The sequence below is a fragment of the Phoenix dactylifera genome, unplaced genomic scaffold (genome assembly GCF_009389715.1).
Source record: "Phoenix dactylifera cultivar Barhee BC4 unplaced genomic scaffold, palm_55x_up_171113_PBpolish2nd_filt_p 001567F, whole genome shotgun sequence".
Lineage (NCBI taxonomy): Eukaryota > Viridiplantae > Streptophyta > Magnoliopsida > Arecales > Arecaceae > Phoenix > Phoenix dactylifera.
In genome coordinates this window covers 25,936-51,629 of record NW_024068874.1, presented here as the reverse complement: position 1 = coordinate 51,629, position 25,694 = coordinate 25,936, and the positions used below count along the sequence as shown (strand labels likewise).

General features: G+C 37.6%; 1 protein-coding gene across 2 annotated transcripts; it reads left to right on the top strand.

The window, feature by feature from the left end:
- The first annotated feature begins 1,386 nt into the window (after positions 1-1,386).
- LOC120104002 (formin-like protein 18) lies at positions 1,387-24,959 on the top strand. Of its 2 annotated transcripts, XM_039122537.1 has the most exons (19): positions 1,387-1,804; positions 2,418-3,118; positions 3,551-3,772; positions 3,856-5,462; positions 5,552-5,675; positions 8,991-9,062; positions 9,180-9,278; positions 9,444-9,485; positions 9,780-9,860; positions 9,951-10,001; positions 10,079-10,160; positions 11,391-11,485; positions 21,731-21,802; positions 21,898-22,014; positions 23,075-23,143; positions 23,248-23,314; positions 23,952-24,388; positions 24,480-24,534; positions 24,772-24,959. In XM_039122537.1, exons 1-17 carry the CDS (start codon positions 1,732-1,734, stop codon positions 24,134-24,136), a joined length of 3,759 nt encoding a protein of 1,252 aa, XP_038978465.1. In that variant the 5' UTR covers positions 1,387-1,731; the 3' UTR covers positions 24,137-24,388; positions 24,480-24,534; positions 24,772-24,959. The 2 variants fall into 2 exon arrangements, with proteins under 2 accessions (XP_038978465.1, XP_038978464.1); XM_039122536.1 differs by lacking the exon at positions 24,772-24,959 and having other exon boundaries at positions 24,480-24,697.
- Positions 24,960-25,694: the final 735 nt, after the last annotated feature.

The window sequence follows — 25,694 nt, the reverse complement described above, 5'->3', positions numbered from 1 at the left end:
TCCAGATATCACGAAGCAAGGGATGGTCACCGGTAGTGACCCTTGAACCTCTCTGGACCCAACTGATGACCGTGATCGAGTTACCTTCCAAAATGACTGAACTAGCTGATAGGACTGCTGAGTACGTCGAAGACCCGTCCAAGCCGCCCTGCACCGAAAACCGTGCAATCGAATAACTGACAGCTTTTTGCAGCCACAACTTTAGAGTTCGGATCTCTGATGACGAAACCTGCTCCACCCTTTATATCTTCATTCAGTACCGACCTATTTTTTATGTGCCATTTGTAACTTTATTTTCAAATAGTTACAATAAGTAGTGCTTGTTCTTTTTCAGTATTTACCAAAGTACAAAATGTATTTCATATATTTTTATTAATTTATGATATTTTAATATAAAAACATTTTTATTGGCAACTAGAGTAATACCTTTTTACAATAGCTATCATTTTTAATTCAAAAAACTAAGATAAATATTGGATCAATAATGGTAGCTATTCTATAACTTTAATTGGATTGAATTTTATTATCTCAAAGCTATGAATTTAGATTTAAATTCAAATATAGCAACAGATGCATTAGGTTTGTTTGATGATACTTGATCCATTCAATACAATAGATCTAATTAAGAAGGTTAAGAATGAGTTTAATCATATAGAAGAAAATACATGAATAAATTATTATATTTCACAAGATAGATTTGTCTTTCTTGCATCTAATTTATAAGATAGAATAGTTTTGGTTATATAGTTTGAATATGGATACTATGTTAAATTCAATATTATTAACTCAGCAAAATTATTATTCGCAATTACATTATAAAATTTATTTTTTTATTACATGAAGGAAGCAAATGGATGTTGAAATAAAATCAAATGCTTATATTTGTTCCTAACTAATAACTAGAATAGGATACTTTTATCTTATATATATACATATATAATATTTCCATAGCTCCATTCATTGTATTATAACAATTTGGAAACTAATGTATAAAGTATTTTGATTCGATGCATCATCCTCTTGTCACTATCTCCTTGCTCTGGTAAATGGCGAGAAAATGGAGCATTCGATTATTTCGATACAACAGTGTGTCCAAAACAAGAAAGTATTTTTAGTTTAAAATCATTACCGTTGTTAATAGTTACTACGGTAGGCGGAGTAAGAAAAAAACAGTGGGTGCAAATATCAGCATCCGAGGGAAAAAGAGAAATATACAATAAAAAAATCACACGTCATCGTCTCTTCCCGTAGAAGTGAAAGCAAGCGAAAGCGAGAGAGACGATTCGGAGAATCCTAGATCTCCCTTCCTCCCTAGTCCCCTTTCCGCTTATTTTTTTCCTTTAATCTCTCCAAAAATTTGATTTTCTCATTAATTAAGCATAAATAATCCCCTTTTTTTTTGCCTTTTTATTCAAAGCCGAGGGCTCAAAAGTACCAGAGATGGGATTAAAATAGGGAAAAAGAAGAAAAAAAAGAGGAAAAAGTAGTGAGGGATTCCTTAAAGCCGCGGCAAAATCTATGCTCTGTTCCCGAATCCACACTCTCAACTCCAGAAACCTTTGATAGCTGTTTCCTCTTCTGCCCCTGTGATCTCCCCTTTTTCCGATCTTTTGTGGCCGAGGAGAGCCGGGCTGAGCTCTATTCCTTCTTCTAGGGGTTCTGGGTGTTGCCATTTTTGCCCAAATAGTTGTTGGTATTGGGTTTTTCATCTGATTTGACTTGATCTGGTAGATGGCGCTGTTTCGGAAGTTCTTCTATCGAAAGCCGCCCGATGGGCTTCTGGAGATCTCCGAGAGAGTTTACGGTATGCTCGAGTTCCCTTCTTTTTTCTTTTCTTAGGAATGCTGCATTAGAGTTTAATCTGACTTTTTCTGATGTTATTTTGTTTAAATTGGTTTGTAATCCGATTTTTTCTAGAGAAGATTGGACCTTTTTCTTCATTTTGAGCGAAAGATCGAATCTTTTCCTTTGTTTTGAGAGAAAGTTTAAATCTCTTTCGTGTTTATAATTCTCATGTAATGTTTTGGATATTGCGATTTGTTTGCGCCTTTATGGAGACGATTTAATCCTGGGATTCCTTTGGAGGAGCTTATGTATGTTTCGAACTTGGAGATATTGACATTTTTGGAATTCCATCTAAATGATTTATGTCTAGTTGTCGGATTTTATTTTCTAATTTTAATGGTCATCGTAAGTAAAACACGTTCGTTGGATTATCATTGTTTTCATTGGTTTTAAATATTGAATCGTAATGTTGATTCCAGAGGAAAAGAGTATTTCCCTACTCTCACCCTATAAAGACACTAGCCGTCTTTACAGGACTATTTGATTCCTATTTGTTCCGGGGATGGATAGGCTCTTTAAGTGTTGCTTAATAGAAAACTTTTATCAAGAGCTGTTGTCCTCTCTACCTGCAGTGTTTGATTCCTGCTTCACAACTGATGTATTGGAAGAAGATGAATACAAAGTCTACATGGGTGGCATTGTGGCGCAGCTTCGAGATCATTTCCCTGATGCCTCCTTCATGGTGTTCAACTTTCGGGAGGGAGAAAATCAAAGCCAGATAGCTACCATTTTATCAGAGTACGACATGACTGTGATGGATTACCCCCGGCACTATGAAGGCTGTCCATTGCTCACAATGGAAATGATTCACCATTTCCTAAGGTCAAGTGAGAGTTGGCTCTGTCTAGGTCTGCAAAACCTATTGTTGATGCACTGTGAGCGAGGTGGATGGCCAGTGCTGGCTTTCATGTTAGCAGCACTTTTGGTCTACCGAAAGCAGTACACGGGTGAGCAAAAAACATTGGACATGATTTACAAGCAAGCCCCCCGCGAGCTCCTGCAGTTGCTGTCGCCACTGAATCCTTTGCCTTCTCAGCTGAGATACTTGCATTATATATCGAGGAGAAATGTTGGCTCAGAGTGGCCTCCGCTTGACCGGGCGCTAACTTTGGATTGTGTCATTCTTAGGATTATTCCTAACTTTGATGGGGAGGGTGGCTGCCGGCCAATTTTTCGGATTTATGGTCAAGATCCATTAATTGCTGTGGATCGGACACCTAAAGTTCTGTTCTCCACACCCAAGAAGAGCAAACTCGTTCGGCTTTACAAACAGGTGATTTCGGATTTGCTTCATCGAGTCATGTCATTTTTGTATAGATTGGACATTATAAGATTGCAATAGTTTTTATATTACCTTGCTTTATACAACAAAACTTTTGCTCCAGTAAGCCGAAGTTCTCAAAATCAACTTTCTGAGAAGGATTGTTGAAGTTGATTTGCATGCGGTAGCCCTGCTAATAATTTGATATACTAGTTACACTAGAAACTTGGTTGCTTATGTTGGTAGAGATATGGACAACCCCATCAAAAGTCCTCTTTCTCCAACAGACTTGTATTTTGAACAAGGTTTCATACCTATGAAGTGTGAGATTACTATTACTGAATTTGGACTGCTATTACTGAATTTGGACTGCCTTTGAACTCAACTTCACCATTCATAAAATATAAGGTTATGGCATTTCACTTATTTTGTTCATGGATGCAGGCAGATTGTGAACTAGTTAAGATTGACATTCACTGCCACATTCAGGGAGATGTTGTACTTGAGTGCATCAGCTTAGATGAGGATCTGGAGCGTGAAATAATGATGTTTAGGGTCATGTTCAATACAGCCTTCATTAGGTCCAATATTTTGATGCTAAACCGTGATGAACTTGATATTCTGTGGGATGCTAAAGATAGGTTTCCAAAGGATTTTAGAGTCGAGGTCTGTATCACTCTTCTGTCCCTGAATAGATTAGTTCTCATCAAAACTTTCAGTCATAAGCAGATTTCTTTTTTTGTTTGAAGGTTCTTCTTTCCGAAATGGATTCAGCTAATTCAGAAATCACTATGAATCTGGCTATTGGTGAGGAGAAAGAAGGGCTTCCAGTTGAAGCATTTGCAAAAGTGCAAGAAATCTTTAGCAATGTGGATTGGTTAGATGCAAAGGGAGATGCTGCAATGCATGTTCTGCCGCAAATTACCTCAGCAAATGCTTTCCAGGAAAAGCGGGACACAGATTCTCCACAGAAAGTACAGGCTGATAATATGCCACAAAAATCAATGCTTCAAGAAAAAGTCAAATCTGATGCAACTGGTGATGAAACCAAGAACTTATTACCCTCAACCCGGAGGCAAAAATCAATTACATTGCCTACCCATTCTCCTGATTCCATCTCACAGAACCAAAATACTCAGCTCCCTGACCTGCAGGTTGCTCGACAACATCCTTCTCAGCTTAAAATAATATCTCAACGTATTCCAGCATCTCGGTCTAGTCCCTCTTTTTCTTGCAATTCTCTGCCAGGCTCTCCTTCACATGTTTCAAGATATAATAGTGCACCTTCAGCTCTTGGCATTACAGCTCTTCTGCATGATCATGCTGCATTTGGAATGTCTGAAGTTTCTCATTCAGCAATAATTTCTCCTGCTCTGTCCCTTTCGACTGGTTCAACTTCTGGACCTTCTGGAACCAACCTTTCTTCTAAACCATCACCACCACAATTACCTGCTTCAGCAAGCTCTAGTCAAAAGATTACAGTAACTCCTCCTCCACCTCTTCCTCCCCCTCCTCCTCCTAGTATGGGTACAAATGCTAGTGCAACTGCTGCTACTGCCATCACCACTTCTAAACCACCACTGCCACCACCACCTCCACCGCAACTGCTGTCTGTGACACCAACAAGGTCAATTCCACAAAGTGCACCACCACCTGCTCAGAAGGTTTCATCTTCAATAACTGATACCTCCATTCCTTCCTCACCTTCAAATGACGAAGCTTTTTCACCTTTGGTACCTGATGCAACTGCTTGTGTTCTACCTAAAAATCAGCTATCCTCTAGAAACATATCCAACATGTCATTACCGACTCCACCTCCTCCTCCCCCACCTCTGATTTCCTTACCAACCTGTTGTCCTTCCCCTCAGTCTTTAAAGAAGACAAACGAGAGAGCTAGAGTTCCTGCCCCACCACCTCCTCCTCCATGTACTGGGCTTGCACCGTCTGCAGTTACACCTTCAGCACCACCCCCACCACCACCTCAAATTTCATCAAAGCATTCTGGTGCTCTTACTTCCCAATCAACATCCATCCCACCTGTTCCACCTCCTCCTACTCTTCTTACTTCCCTGAAGGGACCTAGTGCTGCCTCTTCTCAGTCTAACGGTTCTCGAAGTAAGGTATCTCCACCACCCCCAAATGGTATGAGTGCTCCTCCACCGCCTCCTAATGGTATGAGTGCTGCTTTGTTGGGTGGGAAAGGACGGAGTTTGGCCCGTACTACAAGTACTAGGAGTACGCAATCTACCCAGTCATCAGCCAAAAGGGCCTTGAAGCCATTGCACTGGGTTAAAGTAACAAGAGCAATGCAGGGAAGTTTGTGGGCCGAGGCCCAAAAATCTGATGAAGCCTCAAAGTATATGACTGTCCACAATTACTTATGGTTTTTATACAGATTTCCTGGAGAGAAGGCTCACGTGTTTGTTGTGATTCTTTCTATGCTAGGGCTCCAGATTTTGATATGTCTGAACTTGAGAGTCTTTTCTCAGCAGCAGTGCCAAATTCAGTGGCCTCATCTGGAAAGTCAAGTGGGCGTCCTACTGGGCCAAAATCAGACAAAGTTCATCTGGTAATTGATTCCTTTATTTCCTCATTTTTTAGAACATATTACTCTTTCAAGGGCTTGCTGACCTAGGATCATTTACCTAACTTGGTTAATCTAGTTCTGATTTTGTTGCTTGTTTCATGAAGCTATAGTCTTATTTTCAATTCCTTTTTCCCTTGAATATGTGAAATTTAGTCTGTAAAATTTTCTATCACTTCAAAATTAATATTAGAGCTTGGTTAGTCTAAATTTCATGTAAGCTATCAGAATGAAGAGTCATGCAGTTAATTGTGGATCTGGTGCCTCTGTAAAACTATATATATATATATGTCATAATTTAAAAAGTCAATTCATGACCCTTTCTCAATGCTACTTTTCTTTCCCTCTCTTCTTGATTAATATGATGTGATTATATCGACCGTGAAAGTGTAAACAAACATTAATAACAAAGAGGCCTCACAATAGAAAGGAAGCCACATTGCATTTTAAAGCAGGAAAGGCAACCCCAAGTCAGCTAGTCTACAGAATATCAGAATACTAATCATGCTAGTTATTATTTTTGGGAATTGCTGAATGAGATGATGGATTTTGGTTATATAGGAGCATGAGTCCATGACTCAGTCCAACTTTGGTGATCTAATACAAAAAGAAGATGGTTATGACTTATGACTCTAACGAAGAAATGAAAATTCTTCGTAAACCTAATTTGATGAATAGTATTGTTGATCCAAACTGACTGTATGATTTTACACATGTATTTTATTAAATCCAGCTGTAGGAATGCCATCTTTTTATTTTTGATGCCTTGAAACATGCCTCTTTATGCCAAACTACTTCAACTATGTATATACATGATCAATGGGTCAATGAACTCACTTTGCATCGGAATGTTTTTTGGATTTCTAACTTATGCGGTTGGAGCACTGCCAATCAGCAAATATTGGTGCTATTAGCAAAATATTTGTTGCTTTAAGAGGGAACAAGTATTTATAAACAGCCCTTGCTTTCTGTACAAGAGGTTGCAGTGAATGATACAGCAAATCACAAGCAAACTCAGCCACTTTCTCAGTTTAGAAGATTGCGAACACTTACCTCAGAGAATGTCTTGTGAAGATTGATGGGTACTGAAGAGGAATGGATTTCAGATCACAATGAGAGACTTTAGTAACTCCATCAATAGGAAATTGGGAATCCTTCTTTAAGGAGCCCTCCACATAGAATGCATTTTCAATATTCAAATTTATTTTTTTTCCACCTGTACTTTCTATTTTCACAATGACATTAGTTAGAAATAATTGGTATATTTTTAAACAATTTTTTGTTCTGTTCTTCTGTTGATCTTTTCAGCAACTTTCTGGATAGATTTTAGATTCCTATTTAAGTAATATTAATAGCATTATTTTTTTAGAAGTGGTTTGGTGGCTTTCTCCATAAAGTTCTACAAGATTTTGGATATTGTATATTTAGAAAGTCTTTAGTTGTCCTGTGTTAACAAAGGTTTGGAGATATCTTAATTTGAATTTAAATCAACTTTAGGAATACATTTGAGTTGATTCTACAAGAATTCACCACCCTATCTTCTTGCATCAGGTCAATATTTAAAACTCTAATAACAAGTTTGAGTTCTTTTTTGCTGTGAATATTCATGGTCAGAGTAGATAGCCTTTAGATATCACTGTAAGGCTGATTTTCAAGTGCAGTCTAGGTAAATCTGCTACATCAGCTCCCTTTTCAGCTTAAAACTATTAAATGTGCTAGTATCTGGACTTCGAATACAATACTGAGCCTGAACAGTGGAGACATGATTGCTGTTCTAGTAACATCAACTAGCCCAGGGCTTGATTGATTGATTTAATCGTTCTAGTTAATTTGCTGTGCTGAATTCTCTGTTTGAGAGCAAAAGCCTAGGAGCTCTGACATTTGAAATTCTGGAGTCAAATATCTTGTCCATTTTGCTGAATTTTTTGTCAATTGCTTCAATGACCCCAGGTTTGGCCCAGCTTAGTGGAAAAACGAATTTAGGATTCTTAGCTATCATCATGAGTAATCAATAATACATACGAATGTGCTAATAACATAATTAATAAAATGAAGTTTTCTAAACTTTAATGAATTCTGCCAATTCATCATTATATTTTTAGTACCCTTTTATCTTTTCTTTTTCTATATCTTCTCCAAATCTTGACGTTCTCCAAATTTTACCTGGTATTTCACCAATCAACAAAATTATGCCTTGCAGTTTATGGCTGGATCCTCACTTTGTGGATTTCTTGGAACATTTCCTTGGGCAGAGACTTTACTTCCTTATCAAACCCCAAGAACATTTTTATATACTTGAGATTGAAATCCTTCTTGCCAATTGAAGCTTGAGATTGCCTTGGACTATGCTGGAATTGTTGCTTCAGTTAGACCCTTTTTGCCCAATGCCTGTGTTCCAGAATTGATGGACTTCATAGTTAGGGGTTTAATGGAGAGGAGAAATCTCTATTATTGTGTGGCATGATCATTCGGGCTGTGGAAGAGAGTCCACAGTAGAAACATCCAATTCCCACAGCCATTAAGACTTAGCTATAACCTGATCTATACAAATAATGGTTCCAGTTTTCCTGGTTGCACAATTGATCTCCACCAAACAAAGAGTTTTAAGATCCGGGAATTGGAAAAAATTGATGCAGCTTCAGAACTCATACAAGGATATCTACATAATATCTGTCTGACCTTCACTTTTGAAAATGAACTGCAACGGATCATCTGCATCAAGCTAAATTAGCCTCACCATTAGGAAGCCTGTTGAGTTTGTGTTACAACTAAGTCCTTTCTTTCAAATTACTGGAGCATAAGGATAAAAGAAATTCTAAGCTAACAGTTAAATTAGGTACAAGTTCTTCGGAATGGTTATAAACAAGATCTTGATACTGAGATGGATGGAATAGTATAAATCTACCGGACCGTACCAGTGCCACACTATCACTGTGTCGGTACGGTACGATAGGTGGCCGATTCAGTACACCGATTATTAGTATGCCCCCATACCATGTACTAGTGATGAAGCCTGAACCGGTATGGTGCACCTACAATATGGTGTACCATGATATCAATTCTTGATGTCTACATATAAATATTTAGTCACTGAATTTTTTGGCATCATAGTAATTATCAACTATCTATTGCATTGATATTGAGGCTTGTGATTGTTATTCTTGTTTTACTTGACTGACAATGCTTCAAGCTTGTAATTTGGGGGTATTTTTATGTGCCACTTTTATGGTGAAATACATTTTTTTTTTAAGAATGTAAATGCTGTATTTTGAACTTATCTTTGTTTATGATTGCTTGCAGATTGATCTTAGACGGGCTAATAATTGTGAAATCATGCTAACAAAAGTTAAGATGCCATTGGCTGATTTGATGGTGAGCAAATGAATTCTGCAATTTATTTGTTTTATGACATTTCTTTGCTGCTTTAATCGTATTAATGATATCAGTAAATGGTCCGTCTCATATTCATTTTCTGGCTTTCTTCTACAGAGTTCAGTTCTTGCTCTGGATGATTCTGCTTTAGATGTTGATCAGGTCGATAACCTCATAAAGTTTTGTCCAACCAAAGAGGAAATAGAGCTACTCAAGGTAACTATATGTTGTCAAAATATATATTACAGTTCAGGTAGATACTGCTTTAGGTCATAAGTTCTACACCAGTTTCCTTGCTTTCAAATTCTATATGTGATACATTGTGCTATTTGCCTCATAACACCATTTTCATCTCTATACACTCTTTGGTTTAAATTTCAGGGTTACAGTGGGGATAAAGAAAGCCTAGGGAAATGTGAGCAGGTCAGTGAGCTTTCTCCCCTTCTCTTCATTAGAATATAGGTGATATACTCGGTCTAGCTGTCCTATGCTGTTTACTGGCTGGGTCTGACACTATAAACACTAATCGTTGTCTTTATTTTTTTTAAAGAAATTGTCAGTTTCTGTTTGTAAAAATCTCTTGAAAAACCAAACTGAGACCTTGCTTTTTGTCCTGTCTAATAATGGTTCACAGCTTGATAGAAATAGGACAACACATCATGATTTGTATCTAAATGTCAGTTACTAACATACCTTATTATCTCCCTTGAGTATCAGTATTTTTTAGAGCTGATGAAGGTACCACGAGTGGAATCCAAGCTAAGAGTATTCTCTTTTAAAATTCAATTTCATTCCCAGGTTGTATTTTTGGTTATTTAGTTTGTCTTTGGAAATATCTCACCTTCTTACTAGGATAATTTTCTTACTGTTAAATATATTATCTTCCAGGTTGCTGACCTCAGTGGTCACCTGAACGTTGTCAACTCTGCTTCAGAAGAGGTAAGTTAAGTTCCATAGGAACCGGACATAGTGTTTGTCTGAAGATTGTGTGACTATTTGGGCCTCCATGCTGTCAGATTAGAAGTTCTGTCAAACTAAAAAGAATCATGCAAACAATTCTTTCTTTGGGAAATGCGCTAAACCAGGGCACTGCCAGGGGTGAGTTGATATTCTGAAATGATATTTTAACATATATCAGTTTCCTTTTTCTTATCATTATTGAAAATAATAGATTATCTCATTATATTGCTGTATATGTGAGTCTCAACTGTGTAGGAAATGAATGCTATATCTATTGCTATAATATACTTTTTTGTTGCTGTATAGCAATATCCATGATAATGATCTTGACCTCAGATATATAGGGCGTCAAACCTAGGCATTTTGGTTATGGTACATAATGCAGAGTAGATCTCACTTCCTATATTGGATTAAGCACTAATGATAAAAATAAACTGGTGAAAAATGAACAAAATTCCCTATAGTGGACTCAAAAACTTGACTAAGCCTTCTCTATTTAGAAAAGAAGCTAACCCATCTGTTGCTGTCTTCATAAATCCTGGATTAGAGGACCAAATTCCGATTCAAGTTGTGTTAGTGAATCCTGATTTGATCATTATTGTATCTGGGGTGGTGATTCTTTTCAATTTAAATTAATGCCTGATATGTTGAACATTAAGGGGACTGCAGTTCCTAGTTATACCAAAGTATCAAAGGATAAATAAACATTTTTCTGTCACCAAAGGACAGCCAAGAATGCTATTAAGAGCTACTGCTTTGAAAGAGTTGAATATTTTGGTGAGAGAAGAATATTCTGAATATCTAAAAAGAAGTTTCCCAACTTTCAAAAGTGTTCAAAGAAATCCATTGAAATTGCAATAGCCTATGTGATTTGAGTGGGAGTATAAGGAAGCCAAGACATGCGCATCATACACAGTTGGGCCTTCGCATTGTGAGAGGGTTGGTGGGTCCAATGCATCCAAGAGAGGGCATTTATCCAGGGACAACCTTGAGTTACGTAGGACCCATCCTAGTTTTTCCATGGAACAGGAGTTGTCATTGTTCGGACATTAGGCCCTTTTTCTGGAGTTGATACCTAGGACCACCTAGGTGGTTTGACGGCCATGTATCTGAGCTCTTTAAAGTATACTAGTTCTAGCTTCTTGTTTAAAGGCTCAAATCCTTTCAGAAGTTTCCTTAGTTTTTTCATTGTTAAGTAGCATTCATCCGAGATACTATTTGAGAGTTTCAAAACATAATCTATTTTTTTGCTAAACATAATCTTTGTTTAGGCTTATATGGGTTTGCTTTGGTTTCTGTACCTTTTCTATATGGCAGCTTAATAGTTGTCAGAATTATATTTATCTATATACCACCCCGTGTTTGCAGGTTCGGCCATTGGATTTAGATTGGATAGCCTTCTCAAACTCACTGATACACGTGCACGGAACAACAAGATGACTCTAATGCATTATTTGTGCAAGGTGATTTTCTCTTCTATATGAGGTGGCATTTTTTCTTTTATAATCAGGTTTTGTGCATTAGAATAGGCTTGAGTATTGTTTAGGAATTTTCTGTTTGTTGATCTTTTCCGAACTTTAGCGTGGTTTCATATGCATGTACTGTCTATGCATAATTGCATGTGAGCTTGCCTGCAAATGCTTTCATAAATCAAGTTAAATTGGTTTTCATAAATAAAGGTTATTTAAAGGTTTATGAAATTTGATTTCTAGAATAGCCAAATTTGCATCAAGAGATTACATTTTCAAAATCTCTTTGGAACTAAATGTTGCAATTCATTCAAATATTCTAAAAAATCACACATCTAAGCTTAATACAGGGAAAACGTTCTAAAATTGAAAGATATAAAAAAAAGCTGAAAAAAATGATACAGATAGTCATATTTAAGATTGATTTTTTCTCTATAAGTAAGTTTCAACCAAAACTCGATAAATATTGCTAAAACTGAAGCATTTAGTTTAGAATGAGAAGTCTCCAACAACACTTTTATTTATTTATTTGTTTTTTTGTCTGTTTGTTTGCTTATGAAGGGCTAGGCCCCTTTAAATAGACTGAGGATACAAATGTCCACTTCAGTCTGTTTGGACTAAGTTAGCTTCACTGAATTCTTTGAAGTCCTTTCCATCTGCTAACCCATCATGTTGCTATGCTAAGCCAACTAGTTTGCTGGTTGATTCCCTTCCCTTTAATCATGAAAAACTCTAAACCAAACATACGTAATGGTCATGTCCCAGATGTGAAAGAGGATGGGATTGTGTATTCCCGCTTCTCTTGGTATCCATTGGTCCCAGATATCATGGTTGAGGAGTCACCTTTGAGCCAAATCATTGATGCATGAGGCAATGTCTAGTGAGATGGATACCTTCCCAAAACTTCAACAATTTGAATTTTGATCCCGATGTGGCTTGGAAATGCCTTGTACTTGCAACCAGCAAACAAATCAAATAAAACTTCAAACCTGTGCTTTATATCGTCGAAGAATTGGGGTGCAATCGAGCCGGGCTGAGTCGATTAGTTAGAGGCTCAAGTTTGACTCGATTCAAAACACTTGGGCTCGAAACTCAACTCAAAATCGATCAAGCCTTAATATCCAAGCTTGAACTCGACTTGATAAAAGAAAATCAATACTCAAGATCGACTCGACTCGACTCGAATATTAATCGAGCCATACTCAAGCTTGAGGTCGAACTCAAATTTAAGCCTTGGTCATAATTAAAATATATGGTTAAAACAAAATATAACATAATACTATAGTTTAATTATTAAAATAATGTATATTATAAATAAAATAATATTGTTAAAAATATTTATACTTGAGTAGGCTCGTGAGTCTTCGAGTTGTGTATTTTGCTTCTCGAGCTTGATTCGGAAAACTATTTGAGTTACTTGAGCTCGGTAATAGTCAAGTCGAATTGAGCTCGAAGACTCATTTGCACCCCTAGTGTAGAAATTCATTTTATAAAACAAAAAGGAAAAAACCTTACCATCGATATGTGGAATTCATAGTTTCAAGTATTTTTTTTAAAATATATGTTGGCTAGTATCAGAAATAAGGTCCGTCAAATTAGTACTGAGATCCGTACTAGTCGGCGGCTAGTTCGGTATAGTACCGAACCGATACCATACCGATACCGTACCGTGTGTACCGTACCGAGACGGTATGCAATGGCATGCCGGTTCCGAATCGGCACACCACTTTTTTTCAATATTTTTTTAAGCTTGAATTGATGGCAATAATTTTTTTTTTCAATTTTTTCAATGATTTAAGTATAATTTAATGTTTTTTGATGTTTTCTTGTCCTCTTCCTCCTCCTCTGCTTCTCCTCCTCCTCCTCTTTCTTCTTCTACTTCTTCTCCTTCTCCTTTTTCTTCTCTTTCTTCTTCTTCTTCTTCTTCTTCTCTTTCTGCTTCTCCTCCTCCTCCTCCTCCTCCTCCTACTTCTTCCCTTCTCCTCCTCCTCCTCCTACTTCTCTTTCTCTTTCATAGCCGAACCAAGCCGCTTCCGTGCCGGTTCGGCTCGGTACGGTCCGAACTGGACGGTACGGCCCGAACTGGGTGGTTCGGCGAACTATGGTAAGACGTCTATGCTTTGCTTATTAACAACAAACAGGCTTTAAATTTGTGATAAAATCATAAGAGGTATAACTAAGCTTAAAATTAAAAATGCTATAGCTGTTGTGCAACACATTGCTCATATGTTTGGAAACTTACATGTTTGGTTTTTTATTGATTTTCAATTTTTGGTCTAATATAGAGCGTATGATTTAGTGCAGTTTGTATCCCAACTATAGACTGGTCCCTGGAATCCTCCTTCCCCAAAGAAAAAGAATGGAAAAAATGATGATGAGTTGTAGAAAATGAAAACAAGGATATTCATGATTGTCAGGCATAGGTAGATAGATGCCTATAAAATGACGTATTGATTTGCAGTAATCCCTTTCACTTTGATGCACACTGACACAAGATGTTGCATTGGCCATATATTGGTTGACTTAGATGGCATAACAGTATGAACTCCTGTATTATGCTAACAACTTGTCAATGCAGTTCGTGTTGTACATGCTCATGGTACAAATAAGCACTTTAATACCCAACGTGGAGCACTAAAGCAAATCACTTCATTCCATTTGAGTGCTTTGAGCACTATTTCAAAACCAACCCGCACTCTAGCCTGTTTCAGTGTCTGAATCACAGATTATGGGGTCAGTTGCAGTTGAACCAACTAATTGGCCTCCATTTCTGAAAAAAACATCCCAATCACCTTTAAAAGAAGATATCCGCAAATCTGAGAAATTGATGGTGCCTTTGTCAGCCCTACCACCCTCTAAGAAGAGAAAATCTCCAAATCTTCTTTGGGTTCTGTCTCTTCTGGAGAGACGGAAGGTGCTCATTGCTCGGCATGCAGTCCGATTCCTTTTGGAGCCGCAGGGGATCTAGAGCCGGACCATGGCAGCCCGTTATGGGCGGGCAGGCCTTGAGGCACTGGCACGAGGGCGGAAATATTCTTTCCTGTGGCGAGAGATTGCGAGGTACCTGCCTACTGTGCTGATGCACACTAGATAACTGATAGGCAATGGATGCAGTATTGATGTGGCTGGGGACCCGTGGGTAGATGCCCTCCTCTTGCGGCATTGGCCGACTATGGTTAGTGTCGAGGCTGCGGAGGGCCTGTGGGTCTGTGATCTCCTCGTCCCCGAGGGGTTGCATGGGACGAGACTAGGCTGGTTCAGCTTTTCGGGGGGCATCTGGCAGAAAGGATCCGTTCCCTCCCGTTACCTAGGTGTGCCGGTCTAGATGTGCGGGTTGGAGCACCTCTACCAGGACCAGAGTCAGGGTGGGTGACCTCTCCTGCATTCTCCGGCGACAGTACGAGCCTGTGCCAGACTGTGTCTGGATCTGGCGCTTGGGACTCCACCCGAAAGTATCACTGTTCCTCTGGAAGGGGTCTGGGACCATCTTTCGACGAGAGTATTACCTAGTGGACGAGAACTGAGGATTCCTCCGATATGTGGGGATTGCAGTGTGGACGAGACGGTGGACTATGCCTTGTTTCAGTGCACATGGGCCAGGGCGACTTGGCGATTGGCAGGGATCCTGCGGAAGGTTCAGGCTGGAGGGACCAGTTTTTACTGGCCATGCGCCGATGTTCGGAGTCCCCACTGCTTCGTCACGAGGCGGCTCGAGCGATTTGCATGTTTTACCAGATCTTGCTGGCTAGGAATGCTCGAACCTTTGGCGAACGCAGTGTCACCGAGATTTGTGGTGGAAAGTGCCCGTGTGCAGGCGGTAGAACTCAGTCACATCATACCTGTCGAAGGAACCTTGATAGCTCGGGACATCTGGAGTTCTCATTTTGCCTCGGCAACATCTCGGAGCCCCCACCTCCGAGTTTCCTCAAGGTCAGCTTGGATGGGTCTGTCTTGGACGGAGGTACAGGGGGCGGAGCGGATTTTCTTATTCGGGACTCATGTATCAGGGTCGTGGTTGCAGGGAGCAGTCAACTATTCGACTTATCGGTTTCGGATGCGGAGTTAAGGGCTGCGTGGGCGGGCCTTCGTCATGCCCGGTGTGTTTTGCGGGCCAGTTCCATCATCTTGGAAGGGGACTCGGCCACGGTCATCAGTTGGATCCGTGGGGGCCCAAGGGTTAATGGCTGCGTTCGCCCTTTGCTCCAAGATATCTGGGCGATGGTGAAGGATGGAGGGGCCTTCCAAGTCAAGCATGTTTTCCGTGAAGCTAATAGCGCTGCGGATTGGGTGGCTGCTTATGTAGCCAGTCATTCCGGTAGTACCCTATGGGCTGGTGATGGGGAGTTACTTCTGGCACTCCGAGGTATTTTGTTTTTTGATTTTATTGGGTGCATCCATACTTGTTAGGTATGATCCACCCGCCTTAGCAAAAAAAAAAAAAATTCTTCTGCCCGAGACATTCTTGTTGCTCATTGCCTCAACTTAGATAAAGAAGTGTGAGAGGAGATGTGGTCTTTGCTCCTAGATAAAGCTTTTGTGCCCTCCATATCCCTTGATCTACCAGGTGAAGAAGAGATCTGGAATCCACTCACATCTGGTTGGTGCCAAAGCTTTGCTGGCAAAGAGAAATGATCTGGCTGAAGCCAAAGTATGCTGTCCTCCATCCCTTTTGATCTGGCTATCAAAAAACAAGAGAAGGAGAGGTGCTCTTCCTCCTTCACTGATATAGTCCATGATAGGTTAGTGGTCACAGTTCTTATCTGCTTTTCCTCCTTGCAACATCAGCAGTTCAGGCTAATGGTTGAGGGATGAGATGAGATACCAACGGTATGTAGATTATGGTTTTGTTCAACTTATCCTCTTCTTTCAATGGATTCACCTCCCCCACCCTCTCTCTCTCTCTCTCATTCCCAACTCAGCCATTGACAAGGCTGGGTTAAAAAAACCTTGGTGGTTCCAATGGTTAAACCACTCAGGCTAGAGGTTCAACCAGGTCTTTTAAAATTTCTTATTACCCAACCTAACCCACTATAGTTGGAGTATGACGGATTGAGCAAGTCGACCACGTCCCAAAACTTTGGCCTTGACCTCTAGCTCATCTTACTTATTTCAACAAGCTTATTGCTTGAGTAGGACTAGGGGCCATAGCTTGGTGCAGCCGTAAAAAGCTTGGGCTGACAAGCGCAATGCATGGGTTTGTGTCCTCCTAGAGTAGCCACTTTATGCGAAAAAATGCCAAAGTTTAGGTCTGCTTCTGGTTTGCCCCTCTCAAGACTCCGGATTGCCAGGAACATAAAAAGGTAATGGCAAACATTGCCCGAGTAGGACTGCTATAAGAGCCAATAAAATTGTGTTTCCAGTTTTGATTAGCTATTTGGTAATCAATTAATTGCAATAATTCTCATTTTAAGCGTCGAATTCTTTTTCCACCAAAAAATATCACAGTTGGATTAGCTATGTTTTAAAATACTTTTTAAAAGTTGAACATTAAATTTATATATTACTCAATGATATTTTATTTATTTTAAATTCTACCACAATTTCACTCCCACCCTAATATTGATGCTTAAGATGAGCATAGATTTATTATATTTATATATCTTGCTACAAACCTTTGATGGCGCCTTTTAGTAGTATCAACATTGATAGACCATTCAATCTAGACTTTAAATTTCTTTTTTCCATTTTTTAAAGTAACTTTGACAGGAGTCTAAATGCGAAGGCTTGATCTCCTCACCAATCAAAGAGGCTTTATAGTTTAAACTTTTGTTGGCCAACTAGAAGATTATTGCCATAATGCATAATAGAGATCCTGAAATTCGCATAATAGCCCCCATACTCAAAACAATTTGTTGGTATGATGAGTCCATCGATTGATGGATCTTGAAATCCAACTGTATCAAATTTGGAAACAATAATGTGCAACAATAAATTTAGGCTTCATGTCTAGGTTTGGCAGTGTATGCACCCAAGCTCTTCTCTAACTTTGAATCTGTTTTACTGTTTGACATGCAACTGTTAGATTGGTGCCTAATAAAGTGTTGCAATGGTACATGAGATATATTATGAAGTATTATTGTGATGGCATTCTTCCATGTTCTTGCATGTTGCCTGTATCTAGTGTTGGCATTAAATTTCTGGCATGGTATTAAAACATAAAAATATTTTCAGTTGGTTGCTTTAGGTAACCAGTGTACAACTGATGGCCTAGTTGCAACTAGGAATGATTTTGGGTGACTATTCATATAGCTACCAACCATATATGGTGGCTTAAGTTGGAGCCAGGGTTGCTGATATGAGAACTCAACTGCTGGAATATATGATATTCTCATTATCTAATAATCTTTTCATGTTTTGACCTTGAAAGACCTGTAGTGTCTGTACCAGTCACTGAAACTGTGATGGTTTACTGCAAAGACTAGGTCCTAAACTTATTTTCTGTGGTCCATTGGGCCTGCATTCTTGTTTTTGAGAAATATGGAATGCTTTTCAGGGAATAACTTCATTGCATAAACCAAATCATAACCTGATGTTTAATAGTTCACTATCCAACAAGAGAATATCTAGATAGGGTCAAGAGGATTGGTTATATAGTTAAATCGAGGACTGACAATTCCTAAAAAGAGGTTTGTAATTTATTTTTTTGATAAAAATATACAGTTTATTTATGTGCAAAATGTTTTTCTTGGAGGAAGTGTCTATCTGATGCTATAATTGAATATTATAAGTAAAAACTCAGTGGACATCATTCATATTAGTAATGGGCTAGTGTTATTCCAATTAGAAGGATGGATTTTATATATTGTTATCAAGGTCCGCAGAGTTGGTACTAGAAACCATACCGGTCGATGACCGGTTCAATACTCCTTTTTTCTTGAGCTCTGTGTTGCACTTTCAGTAGTGTTGATCTGAGAGCATTTGCCTACGATCCTAACCAATTTCATGCTTTGGGTTCTTTTTTTTCTTGCTGGTTTCATTTCTGCAGATTTATCAAGTACGTCAATTTATTAATTATTTAAAAATAAAAATTTTTGTTATAATTAATTTTTTTTTTACTTCAGAAAATACATCTAACTTATCTAATATACAGTACTAATTTTTTATATTTTGATTTATTTATATATTTTTAATAATTTTTAAATTTTAAAATATGTTTAAATATCATAAATTTAAAAAAAATATTTTTTACTTTAAAAAATACTTTTGAAATATGTAATACATACTACTAATTTTTATATTTTTTGTATTAATTATATATATATATTTAATTATCTTTTAAATTAAAAAAATTTTAAAAATATAAATATTTTAGAAAATTAATTTGAGCTCAGATCCATGTAGAACCCTACCATGGATGCTACATATATTTTTATAAACCTGGGATATGCATCAAAGACTACTTATTTTTTATTTTTTTTAAATTTAGGCGTAGGCCACTATGCGTATGATCACATCAAAATTTGAATAAATAGATACTAAATTTAGCTGGGGAGTAGCTTGCATGGCCCTTCTTTTTTGAATTGTATTTTATTTTTTAGATTTTTAATCCTAAAATATTTTTTTTTAATTTTAAAAATTATATAAAATCAAAAATTAAAATTTTTTATGGAATTGTGTAGATCATCCATAGATCTACAACATATCATGAAATTATGCCAAAATCAAAAATTTTGGCATGATTTTTCCTCATTTTGCAAATTTTGAGGCAATTTTTGGCTTAAAAACAGAAAAAAAATGAAGTAGAGGAGGGGAAGCATACCTTATTTTGGATTGAATTTTTCTTGAATCATCGTATTTTTGTCCGAGAAGGGAGGTTGAAGAAGAATTCAACGAAGGCCTAAGAAGGTTCTCAGGCCTTCCCAATAAACTCCCAACATATAAAAAGAGAGGAAGATAAAGAGAACCAGTGCGAACCGGTCTGATGCAGAACTGACCGGTTCGGGACCGGTCCGGCGTGGAACTGGCCGGTTTGAGACCAGCCGGCACTGGACCAGTCCGACGCGGAATGGGGCCGGTTTCGTTCTTCGCACCGGTTCGGACCGATTTGGGTTTGGTTCCGAACCCCATAGCTGAGCCGACCAGGTCTTGCATCAGGTCGTCTCGGTACGGCCGAACCGACCAGGTCAGTATAGTTCAGTAGATCATGATTGTTATGGTAGAGGAACTTAAATGGACATGATTTTGCCATCACATGGTAGGATTTATCCCATGAGTTCTGATTTACTGAGTTCGTTGAAATACCGTTCTCCATACCAGCTACAATTTAGGTAAAGAGTTCGTATGAGATGTGATTAGTTTGATTAATTAGCTTTTAATTAATTGGCCATGAAACAATGCTCGAATTGAAGCTTAATCTCAACGTAATGTTGTGGTCCTATCAACTGATCGAATGAGTCAGCCTATCCTGAATCTTTGCCCCCACCTGCTGGCACTCGGGTGATGTATGTTGGTCGACTTGCTACTTTACCTTTTGGATCAATGCCACTAGTGGGATGGTATTACTAAGCATCAAGCTCACGTATGTGGCCCCTAGCTCTATCAGCATTGCATGAGTGAGATGGGTTACGACTATTCCTTCTGGGGCAAGGAACATAAGGGGCTAGCACCATTGGGGCTCCATCTATATAGATGGGCCATGCTGCTTCCTATTGCTCTTTTCTCTCCTCTATCTCCTTTCTAGTGTGTGTGATCAAAAAACTGGGCTTACATGAGTAGGCAAGGTTGGTTCAACCAGGGATCCCATGCAAATACAACAGCTGGAGGCCAGGCCTGAATCAACAAGCAAGGTGTTTTTTTTTTCTTTCTTTTGAATATTTTTGTTTGAAATTTTCCGCATGCTTCTTTTTAATCTTTGGAGGCCTAGTTGTTTTTGTCTTGGTATCCTACTTCTATGACAGTCTCAGTGATAAACTTGGTTTAAGGGTTCATTGGTAACAATTTCATTGTGGGGTAGATCAGTCATAACTTATGAGTTACCTCTAGCATGTAGCATTCAGCTAATGAATGATTAGTTTTGAAGCATATGTACTTAGCAGTGTTCGATCAGCTGAAACATGCTGGAACATGATTTTGCTGTTAAATGTATAAAGAGTTCTTTGCATACTTATTTAGGGGCATAATTGTTTTACCACTGCCATTCATCTTTCTTCCTCGTTCTACAATCAGTGACACCAGCTTGATTTGGATATTCATAGCAATGAATTTGTTGTTGGCTAATTGTTACCTATAATGTAAAGTCTTATAGCTAGGATGTGATTAGTTTAGAAGTATAACTTCTGAGTAATGTTTGATCAGCTAATACATGAATATATAACCTGTTCTCCACATAGTTGCTTTGGGGTGAATTGTTTTTTTAGTGCTGTACCTTCTACTACTTAATAACAAGCTTTGGGGTTTCATGGCAACATGTTAGTTGTTGGGTAGATCAGTTGTAGGCTAACTTCAGCAAGAACTTTAACCAATACATGAGGTTTCGAAGCATATCCTGATGCATAATTTTGTATTATTTATTTAAATAATTCTTCACATGGTTGTTTTGAGGCTTTTAGTTGCTTTTCTACTGCCATAACTGTTACTAGTACACTCGCATTGACAAACTTCATTTGGGGGTTTATGGCAGCAAATGTACTGCTCGGTTGATCAGTTATGATTTACCTCCAGTTTGGAGCATTTCAGCTGATATCATGATTTTCCTGCTAATTATTGGAACAGTCCTTTACATATATATGACATTATAATCGTATTAAAAAACTTTTCTCATCTCCAGTAGAGCTCAGTGGCAGTTAACTATGTCATCAACTGTTCTAATGGATTATCTTGCACTTTCTCAGTTTTTCTTGAACTCTCTTAAAGAATTGGTTGCAAAACTAGGATCACATCCGAATGGTGCGGGTGCATTCTGCTGTTACCGCACCATTCTAGGAAGAAAATGGTACCTGGGTTGGGTTTGGGACACTGGTTCTCTCTTGAACCAGGACATCCTGACCATCCTGGTTACTTCTTGACACTTGGGATGCACTGGGATGGTCGGGATGGATCCCAGTGCAATTTTTTCTTTTTATTCTTGCTGTTGATGACTGTGTCAGTCTATCTCGACTGTACTATCCTGTCCTGGTTCCATACCATTGTAGGGGCAAACTGAGACACGGCCTGATAGCGAGATTTATACTCTTATTACAAAGTGTCTTTTATTTAATTGCCCTATCTAATTTTGCTACTTTTCTTCCTTGCAACCTGCAGGTTCTTGTTGATAAACTTCCAGAACTTCTTGATTTTCCCAAGGATCTTGTTAGCTTGGAAGTTGCATCGAAGGTACTATTTAGTTGCCTGACTCTGGAAACTTTGTGAGCTTTTTGCCAGATGTGTAGTTCACAACTGATTGAGTAAAACAACTTGTTTTTTTACAGATACAATTGAAAAGTTTGGCAGAAGAAATGCAAGCAATAAGCAAAGGACTGGAGAAAGTTGAACAGGAATTAACAGCATCTGAAAATGATGGTCCAGTATCACAAACTTTTCGTGAGGTATCAATGCATAATCATCTGCTTCCCTAGTCCTGCTAGATCTTCCTCCTGTCCTTCTGTTGGCTCAAAATTACCTTTATCACAACATAATATTCATTGATTTTTTCTTTTTTCTTTTTTTAAAAAAACCAATAAGTTTGTTGAGTGTAGAGACTGTTGACATTGTTGATATTATTTTCCTTCACCTAACTGTGCAATATGTTAGGAGTTTCTGACACAAGATTAGGATGCATGTAATTACAAAGAAAAGCCAAGGACATATTGTGCAAGTATATCTGTGCTATTAAAACATTTATAAAATGCTTAAATTCAATTTAAACATTATATAGCTGTTAGCTGAGATGACCCTAGGATGTTTCTGACTTATAAGGTTGCTTTATCTACATACAGAAAATGATTTCCAAGTGTAAATTTGGCTTGATTCTTTAATGTTCCTTTGCAAAGGAATGTTGAAGTTCAAGAGAAATATTTTTAACAGTATGTTATTTTTTTATTGTGAATTACTGACATTGAGATGGCACATGTGACCATAGAAAACACATGATTTGACTCTTACTATGTGAATATAAGAACTCAAGTAGGAAGAAACGCTAGGCAAATTAAATAGAACTTCCACCATCTGTCATTGAGTTGGAGACGGTCCCTATTCCCTTGATGCAGTTTGAAAAGAGCGGTGAACTCCAATTCTTAGTTTTCTGCTAAGTTTCCTTTTGTCAATATTCGAGCACAATCAGGGAATCTCTTTGGGACTGTATAAGATGTTTCTTTGTGGCACTGTCACAAGAAAAGAGAACATGATATAATCTGACATTTTGATTATGAAAGACTTTGTAGCATAATTTTGACAAATAATTTGAATAGGTGATGAGATGTATACGCAGTATTAGCGACAATTTATAATATTGCTTTATCACAACCAGTGATCCAAATTCATAAATATGAAGCAAGGTGGAGCTGTGTACAACTGGGACTCTTTATTGACTTATTTGGCTTATTTTCTTATTATCTGTCTTTTCTTGATAGCTCCGCCTTATTGATTGGAACCTCTTTGTTTATCCAGACTTTGAAGCAGTTTCTTGTTGTTGCTGAAACTGAAGTTAGGGCATTAACTTCACTTTATTCCAATGTGGTATGTCTTAAAGCAATTTATGGGCAATATGATTCCTCAAACTATAAAAATCAAATCCCTGAAAAATGTTCAGTTCTTGACAAATAACGAAAATTGCTCAACAGGGCAGGAATGCAGATGCTTTAGCCCTCTATTTTGGAGAAGATCCAGCAAGGTGTCCATTTGAGCAGGGTAACTTTGTATCTTAAATCCACCTTATTTGTTTTGTAGATGTGCTGATGTATAGGCAAATTGTAGTGCAAAACAAAAAAATGTATCATAATGATTGGGATGAGAATGAAAAGAAATGAGTTCAAGGATTTCCTAGATGAATATCAAGATCATGTTTTTTATGTGAATTTATGGTATTAAATTTATGTTAATATGGTAAGTGTTTACGAAGTTGCATGGAGGAGTGACAAATAGTGTGCTCACGTGAGAGAGAGAGAGAGAGAGAGAGAGAGAGAGAGAGAGAGAGATTTGAGCCCAGGGATGTGGAGATACTGATAGAGGTGACTTCCATTGCAGGAGTTGAGGTTTGAGAGAGAAAATATAGAGGATAGGGCATTTTTCTAATATTTACGTATTCATGCCATGAAAATAGTTCTTATTTTGGTGAGTGAAAAATAATCCTTAATTAGAAGGTTCACTTAACAAAATTATTTTTAGTTTAGGAATCAGAACTTACTACACTCATTCACCCAACTTTGCCTTTTATAGATGGTTATATAACACCCGCTACCTGACGCGGTTAAATTTTACTTCCAATTAAACAGATTTGCTACATCTCTCATTAATCATAGTTGCTGCTGTTGTGTGTTTTACACAGTGGTTTCTACACTTCTCAATTTTGTGAGAATGTTTGTGCGTGCTCATGAAGAGAATTGCAAACAGCTAGAGTTGGAGAAGAAGAAAGCTAAGAAGGAAGCAGAAAATGAGAAAATGAAGCTCAATACTTTCAAAAAAGAACCTGAGAATGTATCGCGATCTCCAACTAAAAGTGCCAACACTTAGTAATCAATGTTCTGACAGTTAAAATATGTTCCTACTGACGACAAAAGTTGTTTATCTAGATGGGGGAGAAATAATTACTCTCCTTTGCCCGGCACAAACAATATGGGATGGATAAATTCTAACAGAGATTCTCATTGTTCAAAGATAGAATATGAAGCGAAGCATCGTGATTGATAGGAATAAGCCCAGATGGACAGATGCTGTGAAAATGTGAACTTATAACATGCAAATGCAGTTCTTGTAACATAAGAGGTGGGCACCACTTGCACTTTCCATTCCTGCCTGTGTTTCTTTTTGGCTTTTAAGTTGTGATTTTACGATTGCTTCATATTCTTTAATGCAGCTTGCCTTGCAGCAAAGGTGGAACAATTTGGAGATCCCCTTCGCAGCCACCTTATGTAAGCCACTAACCAGAATCCATGTAGTTGTAAACATATTTCAGATAGAAATTTTCATTTGTCTCACCATATTTTTGTCATTTTTTCTTTTTACTTTTTTTGTGTATATACTTTATAGTTTTATTACAAAAGGTTATGTAAAGAGAATTCTTAATTGTTTTCACTGAAAGCGATTATCTCTTATACTTTATGGTGTCTTTTGCTCTCAACAAACTTGATCCGATACTGCTCATGCAGAAGACTTGAATTGGTTTGATTTTGCTACCCAAAGAAAGCCTTGTCATAGAGTGAGGTACTGCAGGCATTGAAGCACATGATGGTAATTGCAATCCCAGCAATAGGAGATTTAGATTACATGTTAAGCATTATTTTCTAGAATTTTGCAGCAGGTACAGGTATTCCAACAGGGAGGGAAACATATCAGGTTAACCTTGGAGCAATAACCAATGACCTGTTTATCTATATTCAAATTGACTAATTGAATTGGCTCTCGTTTTCAGCCCGCAATTAACGCTCCTCAGTTATAACTTCACTGGTTGCATCATTGCCCCAAATTCTCCTTTGCTATTCATATTTGTCATGCACATTTCTGACAGTTCGAAACATGAGTCTTATTTATTCTTAAAACAAATTAAGGCCTTATTTGGTAAGGCTGTTGTAGTAGAGCTTTTTTAGTAAAGCTTTGAAAAAGTAAAGTCTTTGGAAAGTAAATTTTTTACAAAAAGCTATTTGTTGTTTGGTAACTATATGTCTAAAGTGCTGCAGAACTTTAGTGTATTTGGTAAACAAACTGAAAAAATATTTTTGAAATAACAAAATGACTATAAAGGATATTGCATAGTATTATATAATTGAGCATAATAAAATACAATATGTATTAATACATAAATATATGATATAGTATTATAATCTAATATAATATGATTATAATATAGTTAATATAATATTGTATACTATAGCATAATAATATAACATAATTTGATATTATATAATATAACATACTAATATAATATAATGTAATATAATATTGTATTATAAAATATTATAATTATTATCTTTATAAATTAGTATATGTTATTAATATAATATTTTTAGGAACTAAGTTTTGAAAAAAATATAGAGCCATACAATCATACTTGCCAAAGTGAGATTTTAAGATT